This window comes from Carcharodon carcharias, chromosome 3 (assembly GCF_017639515.1).
Source record: "Carcharodon carcharias isolate sCarCar2 chromosome 3, sCarCar2.pri, whole genome shotgun sequence".
Lineage (NCBI taxonomy): Eukaryota > Metazoa > Chordata > Chondrichthyes > Lamniformes > Lamnidae > Carcharodon > Carcharodon carcharias.
The window spans coordinates 9,641,704-9,661,492 of NC_054469.1; the positions used below are offsets into that span (position 1 = coordinate 9,641,704).

A 19,789-nucleotide genomic window follows, 5' to 3' on the forward strand; every position below is an offset into this window, starting at 1 on the left:
TGTCACTGGCTCAACATCCTGGAACTCCCTCCCTAACAGCACTGTGGGTGTACCTACACTACATGGACTGCAGCAGTTCAAGAAAGGCAGCTCACCACCACCTTCTCAGGGCAATTAGGGATGGGCAATAACTGCTGAGCTAGGCAGTGACACCCACATCCTGCAAATGAATGAAAAAAAGCCAAGGCAGCTGTGGGAGTTGGTGGGATTATATTAGGACAGCCTATCCCTAGAAATGGAAACTGAAGTTGAGAAAGGGAAGGGAAGAGTCACAGATGGGCCATGTGAAGGTGAGTGAAGGGTGGAAATTGGAAGCAAAGTTGAAGGAAGTTTTCCAATTGATGGCAAAAGCAGGAAATGGCACCGATACAGTCATCGATGCTCCCTGAAAAAGAGTTGGGGGAGGGGGTCTGAGTCAGACTGGAACAAAGAATGTTCTACATACCCCACAAAAGGCCGGCATAGTTAGGACCCTGCAGGCACCCGTAGCCACACCTTTTATTTGGAGGAAGCGAGGCAAGTTAAATGAGAAATTGTTCAATGACAGGACGAGTTCAGCCAGATGCAGAAAGGTGGTGGTGATGAATGGGGATTGGTTGGGCTGCTGTTCAAGGAAGAAGCAGAGAGCCCTCAGACCATCCTGGTGGAGCATAGAATAATACAACGCAGAAGAAATCCATTCACCCCATTGTGCCTGTGTCAGCTCTTTGAAAGAGCATCCAGTTAATCTGACTTCTCTGCTCTTTCCCAGGCAAGGGGATAGAGGTATAGAAAGCTTGGACGTCCATAGTGAAGAGGAGGCATTAGGGCCAGGAAACTGGAAATTGTTGAAACGATGTAGGACGTACAAGAATCATGAATGTATGTGGGAAGAGACTGGACAAAGGGAGAAAAAAATAGATATGAGATAGGAGGAAAAAGTTCAGTGGAGCAGGAGCAGGCTGAAAAGATGGGTCTACCAGGACAGTCCTGTTTGTGGATTTTGGAAAGGAGGTAAAAATGGACTGTTTGGGGCTGCAGCCAATGGGGTAAAAAGCTGTGGAGGGAAAATCTCCACAGGAGATGAGGTCACTATCAAGTCTCTGCTCTGCTTTGGATTTCATCTGCCATGTGATCACCCATTCCACCAGCCAGTATATGTCCCCTTGAAGTCTATCACTATCTTCCTTCCTGTTTACTACACTTCCGAGTTTCATGTCATCTGCCAGTTTCAAAATTATGCCATATACCCCCAAGTAGAGGTCATTAATCTATATCAAAAACCACAGTGGTCCGAGTACTGAATCTTAGGGAAGCCCAGTGTATACCCCAATCCAGCCTGGAAAAACAGCCATTCACAACAACTCGATTTTCTATCCTTGAACCAATTTTATATCCATGCTGCTACTGCCCTTTTATATCTCATGAGCTTCCTAATGTGCAGTATTTTTTTTCAAATATCTTTTGGAAACCCATATACACAGCATCAACTGCACTGTCCTGATTGATCCTCATTAAACAAACTCAATCAAGTTAATCAAACAAACTTTATGACAAATCTGTGCTGGCTTTTCTTTATTAGTCCACACTTGTCCAAGGTAAATTTCTCCCAGATGATTATTTCTAAAAACGTCCCCATCACCGACTGGCTTGTACTTGGTGAGCTTACCCTTGCACTCTTTTTTTGATCAGGGGTGTAACGTTGCAATCCTCCAGTCGATTGGTACCACCCATATATCTAAAAGAGATTGGAAGATTATGGCCAGCATCCTCACAATTTCTACCCTCACTTCCCTCATAACCTAGGACCAGGTGACTTATTTACTTTAAGTACTACAGCCTTCCTAGTACACCAGTTGCTTGCTGAGTGTGATTCCTTCTGACTATAGGGAAGGTTTTATATTCCTGTTTCCTTTCTAGTTTCTTCCTTTATCTTAAAGGTGTTGACTTGGGGGATTAGGGTTTCACAGGTACCGACAGCTCTCCGCTAACTTGCTGCATGTTTGACCCAGGCTGTTGTTGCGGAGTAGCACTACCAACCCAATTTCACCTGAACAATAGCTCATCTTATCTCTTCCCTAATCTATGTCTGGTTACAGTTGCCTACCCACAACATAGATAAAATGTCAAATCTAACTGATGTGTTGCTTAGCCAGCTGAACTATGGGGCTGGTTTGGAAACTAGTTTTGGTTTAATTTTCAGTTGAAAAGCAACCTAGGCATGTGGGAAAATTCAGTCTTTGAAGGTTCCATAAAGCATCTGCATTCAGTCAAAATGTTCACTAAGCTTTCAGAGCACAATTTAAAACTTTTCAAAAGCAAAATACTGCAGTGTTGGAAGCCTAAAATAAAAACAGAAAATGTTGGAAATATTCAATAGGTGTTGCAGCATCTGTGGAGAGAAAAACAATATTTTAATGTTTCGGCTTCTGGTGAAAGGTCACAAACCTGAAATGCTAACTTTTTTATGTTTTGACGATTCCACAGTGTTTCTTTGCAGGCTTGGTTTAAGAACATAAGAAATATAAGCAGGAGTAAGCCATTTGACTCTTCAAGCCTGCTCTGCCATTCAGTAAGATTGTGGCTGACCTGATTGTGATTTTAACTCCACTTTCCTGCCTGACCCCATAACCTTTCACCCCCTGTTCAAAAACCTGTTTAACTCAGCCTTGGCTATATTCGATGGCCCAGCCTCCACTGTTCTCTATGGGAGAGAATTCCAAAGATTAGCAACCCTCAGAGAAGAAATTGCTTCTCATCTTGGTCCTAAATGGGAGACCCCTTATTTTAACCTGTGCCCCCTAGTTACTAGATTCCTATTGAGGGGGAATATCCTCTCAGCTTCTACCCTGTCAAGCCCCCTCAGAATCTTATGTTTCAACAAGATCACCTCTCATTCTTCTAAATCTCACTGAGTGTAGGCCTAACCTGCTCAATCTTTCTTTAAAACAGCCCCTTCATCCCAGGAATTAGCATGGTGAACATTCTCTGAACTGCCTCCAATGCAGGTATATCCCTCCTTAAGTAAGGAGACCAAAATTGTACGCACCACTCAATGTGTGGTCTCACCAATGCCCTGCTTGACTGTCGAGTGGATATTTTTTCCACTTGCCTTAGTTCTGTCTTCAGTATGATGCTGGAAAATAATTAGTGAGCAGCTCGTTTTAGTCTTTGAAAAACTTTGTCCAAGGAAATAAATCAGACAAAGTTCCAGGATTTTGATTGTGCCAGAATGTAATTTGGTAGGGCTGCCCTTTCAATAGATTAGATTGTCATTGCTAATTTTACTATACATCAGGGACAATTGATTTTTAAATGTCTGCAAGGTGCCAACAGAAAAGCATCATTGATAATAAATGCAGTAACACAGCAGTGGACTACATCAGCATCTTTTCCATTCTAATCTGCAATATTGCTGACTTGCACATTGAGTAAAAACAGAGAGCAGAGATTGAATCCCTAGCTGCTGCATCCATGATAGAAAAGCATTAATTACATAAAATCAACTTAAAATAAAACCATTACAATAAGGGTCAATTATATATGATTTATCAAAACCAGAAGATGCTGGAAGTACGCACTCAGTCTGCTAGCATTGAAACGCCAAAGGACAGATGTAAGGGGATCCTTTATCAGAACTGTTCTGGCTTATATTGGCTCCCAGTCAGGCAACGCCTTGATGTTAAAATTCTCATCCTTTTGTTTTCAAACCCTCCAGGGCCTCGCCCCTCCCTATCTCTCTAATCTCCAGCCCCACACAACCGTGCAAGATCTCTGCACTCCTCTAAGTCTGGCCTCTTGTCCATCCGCACTTCCATCCCCACTTTTAATTGCTCACTATTGTTGGCTGTGCCTTTAGTTGCCTAGGCCCCAAGCTCTGAAATTCCCTTGCTTCACTTCCCTACCTCACTTTCTTCCTTTAAGGCACTCCTTAAAACCTACCTCTTTGATCAAGTTTTTGGTCATCTGGCCAAATATCTCCTTATGTGGCTTGGCACCATACTTAGTTTTATTATGCTCCTGCAAAGTGCCTTGGCGTGTTTCATTATGTTAAAGGCGGTTGTTGTTCTTACAGCGGTCGTTGTTTCCTGGTTGCAGCCCCTGTTGTACCTCACTCTCGTGGCAATTATTCAGTTTTTCACTTGGGAGCATCAAGAGTGCGATGGCATCACATCGGTGGATAATCTTGTTCACGTACTTGCACGTCCAACGTGGATGTGGGCAGAGGCAATAACCTAAGGCAATGAGACCATTTGTAGGCCCATTCTGCTGTTCTAGCTGAGATCAGCTAAGCACAGATCAAAGATTGAACCAAAGTCTTTCCTAGTTAATTCCTGACTATCTGGGGGGTAATAAAAACAGAAAATGCTGGCAACACTCAGCAAGTCAGGCAGCATCTGTGGAGAGAGAAACAGAGTTAACTTTGTAGATCTGTGATCTTTCATCAGAACTGATGAAAGATCACAGAGCTGAAATATTGTTTTTTTCACCACAGATGCTGCCTGGTTTGCTGAGTATTTACAGCATTTTCAGTTTTTATTTCAGATTTCCATCAGATTTCCAGCATCTTCAGTATTTTGCTTTTGTTGTTATGAGGCAATTCTGGGTGTTCTGCTTAAATAATTTTGTTTTTCCATGTTTCTGGTGTCTTCTGCTGAAATGTTTAAATGTGGTGTGAGGAGTGTGATTCTCAATGCAAATGTTTTCTCTTGTCTCCAGTCGTGTAGCAGTGCGACAGGACACCTGCAGCATTGTTGCCATCTCCTTAAATATCATGCAGAAAGTCCATCCTGTCATCTGGTCACTGAGCAACCTACCATTTGACTGCACCCAGGCTCTGGCAGTACCAAAACCAATAGGTGAGCAAATGAACAACAGGATACTGCGGAAACTCTGTTGTTACACAAGGTGCCAGTTTTGTGACCAAGCTTAGTAATATTTAACCATACTTTCTAACTGATCTTCCCTTGTCTATTTGTTCCATCTTGCTGGTGTCCTTCACTGGAGACCCTGGCCCTACACTTGAGACATCTCTTTTAAAAGAAATTATTAATAATTCACTCCTGTACTATTGTGGATCCAAATGAAATCTCCTCACAAATATTCTGATTACTGAATATTTGAGAGACCTCAGTCAAGGAACAAACTGATATAACATCTTCTAGATCCAGTGAGAAAGTCTGATGCCTGGCATATGCTTCTATGAAAGAAAACTGGCAAAGTGAAACCAATCAGTTCCTAATTAATCCCTAGATAAATGGTTGCACTTCCTGACTCCATTCCCAGGAATTAGATAAAACTAGAGTTTCTCATTCCTTTATTAATGTGAAGCAGTTTTATCGATCACAGCTCAATTTGAAACAGGTTCAAGCAAGGGTTTGTTAAATTTCTCCTCTTCAATTTGTCACTTGAGTGAATTAAACTTTTAAGTCATAATGTATGTTTTCCTGTTTTCTCTTCCCTGGCCATGATACATATCGTGCAGGGGTAAATGTCACTGGACTAGAAATCCAGAGGCCCAGGCTAATTCTCTGGGGGGCACAGGTTCAATCCCACTATGGTAGTTGGTGGAATTTAAATTCAGTTGATAAAATCTGGAATTGAAAGCTTAGTCTCAGTAATGGTGACCAGGACAGCTTTCGTTGACTGTTATAAAAACCCACCTGGTTCACTAATGCCCTTTAGTGAAGGAAATCTGCCATCCTTACCCAGTCTGGCCTTCATGTGACTCCAGACCCACAGTAATATGGTTGACTCTTAACTGCTTGAAATGAACTAGCAAACCACTCAGTTCAAGGGCAATTAGGGATGGGCAACAAATGCTGGCCTTGTCAGCAATACCCACGTCCCATGAATATAGAAAAAAAGTTCTCCACCTAAGGGGTTGGGCAAGTGATTTACTTTTAGTCGGGCCTGGTGACCTTTGTGCTATCTAAGTAACAATGCACAAGTGGCAGTGGTCTTTTACCTTCCCCCACCATCCTTACATCGTGGTCCTTCTGTACTTCCTTATTAATTGGAAAATGGAACGTAGATTATCTGAGAGTCAGGGATGGATCTCTGGCCAAACTGCAACAAGCCATGGGTTTCTTCTTGTGTACAAGTTCCTACTGGCAGGAAACAAACCTTGTCAGCATGGTCAGTGTGATCCATTGCTCCATAACGCACGGATCTGTGTAATACTATTGTCGCCCTTTCATATTTGGAGTGTCATTTGCACCTTTGCTGGTGAGTTTATTGCACAGTGTCAATTTCTCAATGTGTCATTGATTATCTCCATTTTGCAGGTGGTGTGGTCATCTTTGCTGTGAACTCGCTGCTGTACCTCAACCAGAGTGTCCCACCCTATGGAGTGTCCCTGAACAGCCTGACAAATGGAACAACGTCTTTCCCACTCCGTAAGCTATCAATTCACAGCCAGCATTTCTCTCCAAGCTTGATGGGTTGTTGGAGGTGGAACCATATTCTCACTCTTGCATTCATGCATATGTGTTCCCACATTCATCCTTAATCCCTGACTGGGCAGGGGTTTAATCCATTGAAATGCTATAAATGATGAGGCGGGAGATATTTTGATTTGATATATTTCAAAAAACCACTACGTTTTTAAAAAAAAAAATTTCACTCCTCTTGCCTTCCCGCGCCCTCTCCTCTCTTGAAGGTTCCTTTCTGTCAGCTACCTTCTGACAGCTCATCCAAATGGATTTTGTAATAAAAACAGAAAATGCTGGAAATTCTTAACAGACCTTAAAGCTGAATTGTTAATTCTGTTTCTCTGTCCACAAATGCTGCCAGTTTTGTTTCTATTTCAGATTTCTAGCATCTGCAGTATTTTGATTTTGTGCATATTGTTTTTGTGTTTATCTTGACCCCGAGTATTGAAAAAAGACTTTCATTTCTATAGTGTCTTTCATGGCCACAGGACAGCTCAAAGCAGTTTATAGCCAATGAAGTACTTTTGAAGTGTAGCCACTGTTGTAATGTAGGAAACGCAGCAGTGAATTTATACACAGCAAGCTCCCAGCAATGTGATAATGGTCAGAGAATTTGTTTCAGTGATGTTGATTGAGGGATAAATATTGGCCAAGATATCAGGGATAATTCCCCCGCTCTTCTTTGAAATAGTGGTATGGAATCTTTTAATCCAACCTGAGAGGGAAGGCAGAACCTCAGTTTAAAGTGTCATCTGAAAGATGGCACCTCCAACAATGCAGCACTCACTCAGAATTGTACTGGAGTGTCAGCCTTAATTATCTGGGCTAAAGTCCTGGAGTGGCACTTGAAACCATAACAGTGTGAATCTGAGGTACTAGTGCTATCAACTGAGCCACGGCTGGCACTTATGGGTCATTAATAAGATATTCGACAGTGTATTCCATTGGAGCTATATCCATTCTTCACCCATTGCTCATATACATGTACTTCCAGCAGGGTTTCACTGGATAGCGATTGGAACCTCCTGTTCTTTGGTGCCCTTCTCCCGGCGTCTCAGTCCGACCTCAGCGAGAGAGGAATTGGATATGGAAAAAAATCAGTACTGCTGAGCACATGAGCCTAAAGGGGCTTCCAATATAGGGGATGGGGTGTGGGGAGAAAATTAAAATTTCAATTGTCTCCACTGGGACAGTAATGATTGATGAAGTATTGACAATACCTTCCTTAAAGTCTAACGTTTTGCCTTCATGTCATGGTGTGTAGGTTTAAGGTGTGCTCCAGAGCAGCTAATGTGAACTGACACTCCCAGTGTTGCACTGTTGAAAGTGCCATCTTCCAGATGGAATGTTAAACTGGGGCCTCTTTGCCTACTCAGGATGGTGCAAATAGACCCCTTGCTACTATTTGAAGAAGCGCTGGGGAATTTGCTCTAGCATCCTGAGGAATATTTATCTGGCATTATTAAACAACAAGACTTGTATTTATATAGCGCTTTTAATGTAGTAAAACATCGCATGACATTTCACAAGAGCATCATCAAACAAAATTTGACACCAAGCTATATAAAGCGATATTAGGATAAGGAACCAAATACTTGGTTAGAAATGTTGGTTTTAAGGAATGTCTTAAAGGAGAAAACATAGAAGTAGAAAAATAGAAGCAGGAGTCGGTCATTCAGCCCTTCGAGCTTGCTCTGCTATTCCATAAAGTCGTGGCTGATCCTCTATCTCAATGCCATACTCCCACTCTCTCCCCATACTCCTTGATGCCTTTAGAGTCTAGAAATCTATCTACTTCCTTCTTAAATAAATTCAGTGACTTGGCCTCCATTGCCCTCTGTGGTAGAGAATTCCACAGGTTCACCACCCTTTTAGTGAAGATGTTTCTCCTTGTCTCAGTCCCAAAAGGCCTACCCCATATCCTGAGATTGTGACCCCTTGTTCTAGATCCCCCCCAGCCAGAGGAAACATCATCCCTGCATCCAGTCTGTCCATCCCTGTCAGAATTTTATACATTTCAATGAGAGCCCCTCTCATTCTTCTAAACTCCAGTGAACACAGACCTAGTTGGCTCAATCTCTCCTCATACGAAAATCCTGCCATCCCAGGAATCAGTCTGGTGAACCTTCACTGCATTCCCTCTATGGCAACTATATCCTTTCTTAGGTAAGAAGACCAAAACTGCACGCAATACTCCAGGTGTGGTCTCACCAAGGCCCTGTGCAGCTGCAGTAAGGCATCCTTGCTCCTGTACTCAATCCTCTCGCAATGAAGGTCAACATACCATTTGCCTTCTTAACTGCTTGCTGCATCTGTATGCTTGCTTTCAGTGACTGGTGTACAAGGGCAACAAGGTCTCTTTGTGCATTCCCCAGTCTATTACCATTTAAATAATACTGATTTTCCTAGAAAAGTGGATAACTCCACACTTATCCACGATATACTGTATATGCTCACTCATTCAACTTGTCTAAATCGCCTTGAAACCTCATAACACCCTCCTCACAACTCTCATTCTTGCCTAGTTTTGTGTCATCAGCAAACTTGGAAATATTACATTTGGTTCCCTCATCCAAATTATTGATATAAACTGAATAGCTGGGGCCCATACACTGATCTCTGCTGTACCCCACTAGTCACCACCTGTCATTCCGGAAAAGACCCATTTATTCCTACTCTGTTTCCTGTCTGCTAACCAACTCTCAATCCATGCCAGTATATTATCCCCAATCCCATGTGCTTTAATTTTGCACATTAACCTCTTATGTGGGACTTTATGAAAAGCTTTCTGAAAATCCAAATATACCACATCCACTGGTTCTCCTTTATCTATTCTGCTAGTTACACCCTCAAAAAAACTCCAGTCGGTTTGTCAAACACGATTTCCCTTTCGTAAATCCATGTTGACTTTGTCTAATCCTTTTGATATTTTCTAAGTGTCCTGTTATCCTTTATAACAGACTCTAGCATTTTCCCTACTACTGATGTTAGGCTAACCAGTCTGTAATTTTTAAATAGTGGGGTAACATTTGCCACCCTCCAATCTGCTGGGACCATTCCAGAATCTACAGAATTTTGGAAGACGTCAGCCAACCGTATCCACTGTTTCCATAGCCACCTCCTTTAGAACCCTGGGATGTATATTATCAGGCCCTGGGGGTTTATCAGCTTTCAGTCCCACTAATTTCTCCAATACTGTTTTTTTCAGTAATACTAATTTCCTTCAATTCCTCTTTCTCACTAGACCCTTGGTTTCCTAGTGTTTCTGGGAAGTTATTTGTGTCTTCCTCTGTGCAGATAGAACTAAAGCAGTTGTTTAATTGCTCTGCCATTTCCTTGTCTTCTATTATAAATTCTTGTGTTTCAGATTGTAAGGAAGAAAGAGGCAGAGTGATTTAGGGAGGCAGCTCCACAACTTGGGGTCAAGGTAGCTGAAGACATGGTTACCAATGATGGAGCGATGAAAATTGCAACCGAAGGCCAGCATTGGAAATGCACAGTTATCTTAGGGCAGGAGGTTGCAGAGAAAGGGAGGGGGGAGGTCTCAGAAGGATAAGAAGGAAAATTTTAAAATTGTGTTTTGCTGGAACAGGAGCCAGTATAGGTCAACAATATAGGTGATGGGTGAACAGGACTTGGTGGTGGTTAGCGAGTGGACAGCAGAACCTTGGATGACCTAAAGTTTATGTAGGGCACAAGGTGGGAGGCTGGCCATGGCTCCATTGGAAAAGATGGGTCTAGGGGTAATAATAGCATGGATTGCTGTTTGTGGATTTGCCTGTGTACAATTGGTTACTGGGTTTCTTGCATTACAAGAGTAACTATGCTTCAGAAGTACACAACTTGACTATTGCTAAAAAGAGAGACAGTTGCTGAAGCTTTTCATCTTGTAAGCATTAGGACAAATACAAGAATGCCAAACTTCAAATGATCCCAACAATTTATACTGCAGGAGAAAAGGGTGCTGATTGGTTGGCAAGCCGACTCTGATTGGCTGAGGTGTTGCCATGGAGAAAGCTCCAGGGAACTATAGGGACATTGTGTTTGCCCTGATGATGTAAAACGAAAAGTTTTGGCAACATGTCTCTCTTTTGAGAAATATTCAACTTCAAAAGTAATTCATTGGTTATAAACAACTTTGGGGCCTCCTTTTCATGTATGGATATGTGTGTGTCCTGAATTTAACCTGAGTAAGTTGTTCTGAATAAATCAGAATCTACTTCATGTGGGCATATGAATACACAAATTAGGAGCAGGAGTAGGACATTTGGCCCCTCAAGTATGCTCCACCATTCAGTAAGATCATGGCTGATCTGATTGTCATCTCAACGTCATGATCCAATCTACCCCTGATTACCTTTGATTCCCTTGTTAATCAAGGATCTCTACCTCTATATATTACATATATAAATATATATATTATATTATACATGCTCACACAAACACGTATATAAGGGATGAGCATGGTAGGTGGAGTGATCATACCAAGATTTAAATAAACTAACAATTGGAATGCTGATTTTTTATTGGTTGTGAGACTGGGACATGTCAAGCATTACAATCTACAAGGAAGCCAGTGGTGAATCAAACATCAGAGACCCATTGCCATGTTGTGTGTCTGTCTCACCCTCAGGGATTCAAGACGGGGTGAAGATTATGTTGGACTGTGCTCAGGCTGCCTTTGTGTCCTACGATAAGATGGTCATTTCCTTAAAAGGAGGAGAAATGTAAGTATTGAATGTGAGCCGCAATAAACATTCTCCCTTTCCACATTCTCCCATTCTTTCCACACTCTCCCTTTCACATTCCTTTCATATTCTTGCCCCACCTCCCTTTCTTCCATTTACTCATTTATATAGTAACTCCTTGAGAATTCGAATTCAGCCAGGGCATACCAGAGTCACAATTGAAATTCGTCCACGATGAGGTCCAGTTAACTTACTTGGTCTATTTGATGCTCTTAAAAGAGTTAGATGCTACACAATTTAGGATTCAACTTTCTTGCAGTTACCCAAATTTTAGAACACATCACTTATTCATGTAGTTTGGAGAGCATAGATTTAAATATTTCTTCTCTTCCCTGCTTGCTGGTTTATGGATATCCTGATTCTTCACTGCTCTTCATGTACGAAGAGGTCCTGGCTAATTCTAACCACTAACCCACAGGCACTGAGCTCAATTGAAGACTTCCTATTAATGCCACCTTAGATGAACTAACAGCACGGATTGCATACCAATCCTGGGATTTTCCTGGTTGATATGGCTCAGCTGATCACTGACTTTAACCAGCTGAGCCATGCAGGAGCTTCTGATTGATGTATATTATAGCTTATATGGAGGCTCCGCATGTATTTTATCATTAAGTCAGTTCAGTGCCTAATGTTCTTCATCCACCACTGGATTGTTTGGAAGTACAGATATTGAAATACAGCAACAACTTTCATATATTTTGCTTACAGATTTTTTGTTTTATTTGTTCATTCATGGGAGGTGGGCGTCACTGGCTAGGCCAATCTCTAATTGCCCTTGACAAGGTGGCAGTGAGCCGCCACCTTGAACCGCTGAAGTCCCATGTAGTGTAGGTACAGCCACAATACAGTTAGAAAGGGAGTTCCAGGATTTTGACCCAACAACAGCTAAGGAAAAGCGATATAGTTCCAAGTCAGGATGGTGTGTGGCTTGGAGGGGAGCTTGTAAATGGTGATGGTCCCATGCATCTGCTACCTTTGTCTTTTTAAGTTCTGCTCAGATTTATTGAGTTCACTAATTACTACTGAACTCTAGCTTGTTGATGCAGTGCCGTAACTGTGCCTGAGCTATTATGAACTGCTCTGGGACATTCTGGTGGGGTGAAAGGCACTTCACAAATACTAATTCTTTAGTTCATGCTATTGGGAATTGCAATGGCCGAGAAAAAGAAAACTTTTCACTGTTTAATGATTACAGAAGTTTATATTATACTTTTTTTAATGGCTGTCTGCAGAATGTCCTCTTTCATAATGATATGGGACAGCTTCAAATGTTATTAGCTTTTCATGTGTCCTGCAGGCTATCCTCCTTGTGAGGAGCAATATAGGCAACTTTCTGCTGAAATATTTTGGTCTGTAATGAAAACCTAACGCTCTGTATTAGCTCTCAATTCACTGCTTCCAATTGTACACCAGGTTATAAACTTTGCTTAAACGAAAGTACTGGAAATGCTTCGCAAGTCAGGCAGCATCTGTAGAGCAGGAAACAGCGTTAATGTTTCTGACGAATGGTCATCGATCTGAAATTTTAACTCTGTTCTCTCTCCACAGATGTTGCCAGATGGGCTAAGCACTTCCCCACTTCCTGTTTTTATTTCAAACCTCTAGTAATTTCCTTCAGTATGAGCTTTACTTGTGTGTCCTGACTTACTGTGTCTAACTAGATCTCACTGTTTGAACCCTGTAGCTATGTGTTGACCTTGATAACGGATGGGATGAGGAGCGTCCGTGCATTCCACTTTGACAAGGCAGCAGCCAGTGTCCTCACCACCTGTGTAAGTTTTTACACTTGGATTCATTCTGTGTATTTTTCTTGAGCCCCTGAATAAATGTCACTGAATTAGAATTTTTTAACCATTCTTTTCACCCTCTAATACTGATGCATCCGGAACTGGTTTGAGTAAAAAGGAAAGGAGGGTGAGTGCTTCCTCATTGAATGCTTTAGAACTCCAATATCCTGGCCCCACGTGTATTTCTGATCTGTCAACACTTGTAGGTGTGCGAGCTGCTGTGGATATCATACTGTACTATGACAATGATTTAAATCTATACAGTGCTTTTAACGTAATTAAATGCCACATGGTGCCTAGTTGAAGAGTTATATTAATGATGCCTATAATATCGATAAACTTGTCTGATTCTATCCCTCCCTACATGCTGCCTGACCTGCTAAGTATTCCCACTATTTCCTGTGTTTTGTTGTCTTGTGTGCCTTCAGTTTATGAGACTGAGGGGCATTCTGACTGAGTGTAGAGTAAAAGGATTTGATAGAATAAGAGAAACTACATCCTCTGGAGAGGAATCAAGAACTAGGCGAGGGGGGCGCTTGTTTAATCTTACAGTTAGAGCAAAGCCAGTTGGGGACAAAATCAGGAAGCAATTTTCCGTCTCAAAGCTTGGTGGAAATCTGAAACATCTATCTCTGCAGATGTTGCCTGACCTGCTAAGCATTTCTATCATTCTCTGCTTTTATTTTGGATTTCCAGCATCTGCTGCATTTTGCTTTTATATTATAGATTTTTGCCGGGTAAAGGTATCAAGCAATATGAAAGACTTGCATTTATATAACGCTTTTCAGAACCACTGGACATCTCAAAGCACTTTGCAGCCCATGAAGTACTCTTTGAAGTGTAATGTAGGAAGTGCAGCAGCTAATGTGCACTCAGCAAATTTCCACAGCAGCACTAAGATACTGACCACATAACCTGTTTTTAGTGATGTTGACTGAGGGATAAATATTAGCAGGGACGTTGGGGGTATCTCCTCTGCTCTTCTTTAAAATACTGCCATGGGATCTTTCAAGCTGGCAAATGGGAACTTGGTTTAACATCTCATCCAAAAGATGGCACCTCCAACAATGTAGCAATCCCTCAGTACTGCACTGGATTGTCAGCCTTGATTTTTGTGCTCAACCCTTAAAGGGACTTGAACCTGGAACCTTATGATTCAGAAGTAAAATTGGTACCAATTTAGCATGATTGACGCAACTAAATAGTTTTCATGTGTCCGGAAGGTTCCTCATCTTGTGAGGAGCTCTATAGGCAATTTTTTTCTTAAATATTTTGGTCCCTAATGTGTAATGTTTCTTTCATGGCAAATGGAGTTGAAATACAGATCTGATTAAGTGGTGGAACAAGCTCAGGGGGCCCTTTCTAACCCTAATAAGCCACATTTATCAAAAGATGGAATTTCTTTTTACTCATGACACCTTTGTCTTTTGGGATTACTTTTGCTACCTGGCTAAGGTGGGATTCAGTGTTGTACACTTTCCTGAGCACAGGAAAGCAATACTTTTAGGCCATATTATCTCAGTTATTTTTCAAATGGAATTATCCATTTGTCCAACAGTTTCCTTGCCCACTGCTCAACGGGAGAGACCACCTCCATTTGACCACTGTAGGATGATTGAACTCAAGAGCTCCTTCTAAGGGAAATCACAGGCACATTCCTCCATCACCTTTGCTAAGAGTTGAGCAAGATATGGTTTTGGCTGTTGCCTCTATCAGTTAGACTGGGCTAATGAGATCTGTCTATATTCACAGATGACCACATTGGAGCCAGGCTTCCTTTTCCTTGGATCACGTTTAGGGAATTCATTGTTGCTCAGATACACAGAGAAACTGCAGGAAGCGCCAATGGATGTTGGAAAAGATCGGGAGAAACAGGTATTAATAACACAATTCTGCTCTCTGAGAGGATTGCAAATGCTGTTAAATTGTGACCAATATTTCTACCAAGGGATGTTACAGGGTAAATAGCTCACCAGGTGAAAGTACCTGCTTCTCAATGGGGACAAAGTTCCTCCAGTCATTTATTTTGGTGGAAAATGTTGACTTGAGTACAAATCAAGATTCACTCCCAACAGGAAGAATTTCATATCTGAATTCATGCTTTAAAAGGACTCTGGTGCAATCTTTAATTGTGTACACATTGCAATGTTTAGTGAACCATAGAACCATAGAACACTACAGCACAGAAAACAAGCCATTCGGCCCTTCTAGTCTGTGCCGAAATATTCCGCTAGTCCCATTGACCTGCACCCAGTCCATAACCCTCCAGACCTCTCCCATCCATGTATCTATCTAATTTATTCTTAAAACTTAAGAGTGAGCCCGCATTTACCACGTCAGATGGTAGCTCGTTCCACACTCTCACCACTTTGAGTGAAGAAGTTCCCCCTAATGTTCCCCCTAAACCTTTCCCCTTTCACCCTAAAGCCATGTCCTTTCGTGTTTATTTCTCCTAATCTAAGTGGAAAGAGCCTACTCGCATTTACTTTGTCTGTACCCCTCATAATTTTGTAAACTTCTATCAAATCTCCCCTCATTCTTCTACACTCCAAGGAATAAAGTGCTAACCTGTTTAATCTTTCCCTGTAACTCAACTCCTTAAGTCCCGGTAACATCCTAGTAAATCTTCTCTGCACTCTCTCAATCTTACTGATATCCTTCCTGTAGTTAGGCGACTAGAACTGCACACAATACTCCAAAGTTGGCCTCACCAATATCTTATACAACCAGTGGTCCCAGTATTGCTGCTTGGGCAATCAGTTATTGAGTTATTTAATGAACTGAGGGCTCCAATAGTCTCTCAGTTAGAGAAATATGACCCGTTTAAGAAATTGAATGGAAATGTCAGAACTGATAGCTCTTAAAATTTTTCTTTGGGGTACATGAGACCAGTGGCACAGGCCCCATTAAAGAAACCAGGTGACCGGGATGGTGTGCTCCCATCAAAATAATTACTGAATATTGTATCACATACTTGACTTTAACCTTCTAGATAGTGGAGAAGATCCACGGGGTCAGGAGGTGAACTCCACATCAGAGAGCTCTGCTCTTGAATCTGTGGAGTTAACATGGCTGTTCCAGTTAAACCTGGTTCGTGGTGACCTCCTAGGATGGTTGGGACTTGATGGTGGTGGTGCTCTTGAAGGTCAAGAGCAGATGGCAGTTTTATCTCGTCTGAGGTGATAATTACCTGGCACTTGTGTGATGAGGATGTTCCCTGTCACTTGTCAGCCTTTTGCCTGATTGTTATTCCAATCCTTCTTGAGATATAAGGTGTTCAAGATTGTGAATTATTTTGATAGTGTAGAAAGGAGAAGTTGCTGAAGCTGGCAGGAACATCAGTAACCATAGGTGTCAGATCATTGTCAGAAAATCAGGAGATTTTTTTTTACTCGGCGAGTTTAATACGGAGGGACAATATTATATAAAGGGTACAATTCTGAACGGGGTGCAGGAGCAGAGGGACCTGAGTATATATGTGCAAAAACCATTGAAGCTGGGAGGACAGGGTGAGACAGCGGCTAATGAAGTGTGTAGGACCCGAAGCTTTATTAATACAGGCATAGAGTATTAAAAACAAGGGAATTATGTTAAACTTGTATGGAACACTGACTCAGCTTCAAATGGAGTATTGTGCCCAGTTCTGGGTGCCAGATTTTGGTAACGTTTGTGAAGGCATTAGAAAGAGTGGGGAAAAGATTCATGCAAGCACTTCCAGGTATGGGGAATTTCAGTTACATAGGTAGATTGGAGAGGTTGGGCCTGTGTTCCTTGGCGAAGAGAAGGTTGAAAGGAGATTTGATAAAGTATTCAACATCATGAGGGGTTTAGATAGAAGTGGATAGGGAAAAAAACTGTTCCCATCGGTGGAAGGATTGAGAATGAGAGGGCACAGATTTATGATAATTGGCAAAAGAAGCAATGGAGACATGAGGAAACACTATTTCACCCAGTGTGTGTTTGGGATCTGGAATGCAGTGCCTGAGAGTGTGATGGAGGTAGGTTCACTCAAGTCATTCAAGAGGCAATTGGATTATGATCTGAAAAGGAAGAACGTGCAGGGCTATGGGGAGGAAGCCAGAGAGTGGCACAAGCTAAGTTGCTGTTTTGGAGCGCAAGCACAGACACAATGGACTGAATGGCCTGTAACTGTCCTGTGATCCTATGTTGTTATGATCTATTGTTCACTGCCTGAAAGAGTAGTGGGTCCAGATTGAGTATTAACCTTCAAAAGGGAATTAGATAAATGCTTTGGAACGGAAAAACATGGAAGACTTATGAGGAAAGAGGCCAGGGTGGGGCTGTGTGGAACTAACTGCGAAGCTCTTTGAAAGAGTCGGCAAAAGTATGATGGACCCAGTGACCACATCCTGTGCTCTTTACATGTGATTTTATGTTAGGCAAAGACTGGTTGAGCTTGGCTTTGAAATCCCCCCCCCCCCCCCCCCCCCCACCATGGTTGAACATCCCACTAAAACTCCAAACCAAGGTTCACATTGAAGAGTGAATCATGGAAGGTGACCAGGACTTTGTGTGTTAAAACCGCCCCCAACCCACCCACAAGAATCACTGCCTTCAGGAGAGAATTAAAAAAATATAGTGCTTGATGAAGGGACACACTGTGGATGTAGGCCAGTAATTGAGACAGCCATTCCTTCTGACCCCAGAAATAACTTGACTTTGATTGGATTTGATTTGTTCTGCAGGAAGAACCACCCAATAAAAAGAAGCGTCTGGATTTGTCAGCAGGCTGGATTGGTGAGTACCCCCTCCCCCGCCCACCTCTCAGTCATTTTCAATTACATGTCTGAGGAGTGGGCACAAGTTATCAATGCTGAATAGAGTGAAATGAAGCGCAGTGTCATATAGTTCAATCAAAAAGCCTGGTATAATTTGACTTCAGGGTGTGTGATTTAATGACAGAAATCTGCTGTCCCTCATGGGGCCTGCATCTTTTTTTCCACCCCTCTCCCAACAAAGACAGAGAAGGATGGGAAATGTAACTGCAGACTCCCCCCACCCTTCCCAGCTGTCCCTCTTACACTCCCCAACAATCGGTTAGAATGCTGTCAGCCCACTCTGCTGTGTAATGACACGTGATAGTGGGAGTGGCAGGAGAGAGTTGCAGCAAAAGAGAACAAGTGCATTTTACAAAGAATAAGCTCACTGATCACTCTTTATTTTACATTCCAGCTGGTGATGTTGCTTTACTGGATGACATGGATGAGATTGAAGTGTATGGAAACGAGGCCCAGTCTGGTACTCAGCTGGCCACCTATTCCTTTGAGGTAGGGTCTGATTTGCTGGATGTCACAGCTGATCAGCGGAATACTGAATGCTTCCAGTACACCCAAAGTTTCCACCTCGTTCATTTGACTTAATGTGACATTCAGGGTGTAAATCTGCAGAGGAGTGCTCACACATGCTAACTTATTTTAATTTAATTATGTAGTTTTCATGGGTGTTTTTGCTGTAAGATAACTGTGTGTGTGTGTGTGTGTGTGTGTGTGTGTGTGTGTGTGTGTGTGTGTGTGTGTGTGTGTGTGTGTGTGTGTGTGTGTGTGTGTGTGTGTGTGTGTGTGTGTGGGTGTGGAGGGGGTGGGTGTGGAGGGGGTGGGTGTGGGGGGGGTGGGTGTGGGGGGGGGGGGGGGTGGGTGTGGGGGGGGGGGGTGTGGGGGGGTGGGTGTGGGGGGGGGGGGTGTGGGGGGGGGGGGGGTGGGGGGGGGGGGGGGGTGGGGGGGGGGGGGTGGGTGTGGGGGGGGGGGGGGGGGGGGGGGTGTGGGGGGGCGGGGGGGGGGGGGGTGTGGGGGGGCAGGTGGGGGGGGCCGGGGGGGGGGGGGGGGCGGGGGGCAGATGCATTCTGTGATACCTTGAGGCTGAAAATCCTGTCAAAGTCAATGAAGGAAAAATAAATAATGGAAAATAGAAAATAAATGGAAACAGTCTACAAAGAATAACGCAGGAGAGGGATTTGGGACTTTATTCAAAATCACCCTGAAACCATTGGTACAATGTTCAGTGGTGACGTGAAAGGCAAATGTAATGTTGGAATTTAGTTCAACATCCAGGAAATGCTAATTTGGACAAATCATATGTTTCACCCAGCCTCTTGAGTATTGTGTACAGTTCATGCATTTTGAGTCATCAAGGGAATAGAGGTACCGGATCTGAAAAGAGAATCTCTAGGCCAAGGGAGCATGTATTCACTCCACTCTGGTTTGGCTGTTCCATGTGGTCTTTTTCATTGACCTGTGGGAGGTGGGAATTGCTGGTAAGCTTTCCCACTTCTTGATAGTAAAGATACTATGAGGGTACAATTTATGGCAGATGTACAGAGGTAGAGGTGAAAAGGAATGTGACCTTTGGGACTGGCCCAAAGGTTTGAAGGTGGTTGTCTCTGCTCACTTTATCATCCTGTGCTCCTAAGGAAGTTGGAGCGTGGAGCTATTGGATAGTGTGGGCTAGTTTGTCTAATCATGGGTAACTGGTCTCCTGAAGCTTGCTTGATTGCCTTCATGAATTGGGGGAAAGGGGTGAAGATTGTCCAGGGTTACTCTTGAAATTACTACTGCTTTTTCAGCACCTCAGATGGTTAGCATTTGTAAGTGGTTTGGGGAGAGTGGTGAACAAGGTTGAAGCAGTAATGGATGGGGTGAGCACTGATGGACTTGAAGGCCTTCCTCGTCTTTTGATGCTTTTGGTAACCAAGCAATGGTTTAAAAGTTGCTGTGGATGTGAAAGCTTTGTCATTTTCTGAATTTTTCCACAAATACACTTGTGCTAATTAGTAGAAAAAAAAATCAGACGTGCAGTTATATAACAGCTGAACACATCTCTT

At 42.7% G+C, this 19,789-nt stretch overlaps 1 protein-coding gene across 1 annotated transcript in view; it reads left to right on the top strand.

The window, feature by feature from the left end:
• Nucleotides 1–19,789, top strand: part of cpsf1 (cleavage and polyadenylation specific factor 1) — a 119,849-nt gene that overhangs the window by 34,834 nt on the left and 65,226 nt on the right. The window contains exons 8-14 of the mRNA XM_041183754.1: nt 4,699–4,838; nt 6,267–6,377; nt 11,047–11,140; nt 12,849–12,936; nt 14,704–14,826; nt 17,658–17,709; nt 18,145–18,239. Of these exons, the coding sequence (XP_041039688.1) occupies nt 4,699–4,838; nt 6,267–6,377; nt 11,047–11,140; nt 12,849–12,936; nt 14,704–14,826; nt 17,658–17,709; nt 18,145–18,239 (703 nt within the window). The remainder of the gene's footprint in view (nt 1–4,698; nt 4,839–6,266; nt 6,378–11,046; nt 11,141–12,848; nt 12,937–14,703; nt 14,827–17,657; nt 17,710–18,144; nt 18,240–19,789) is intronic.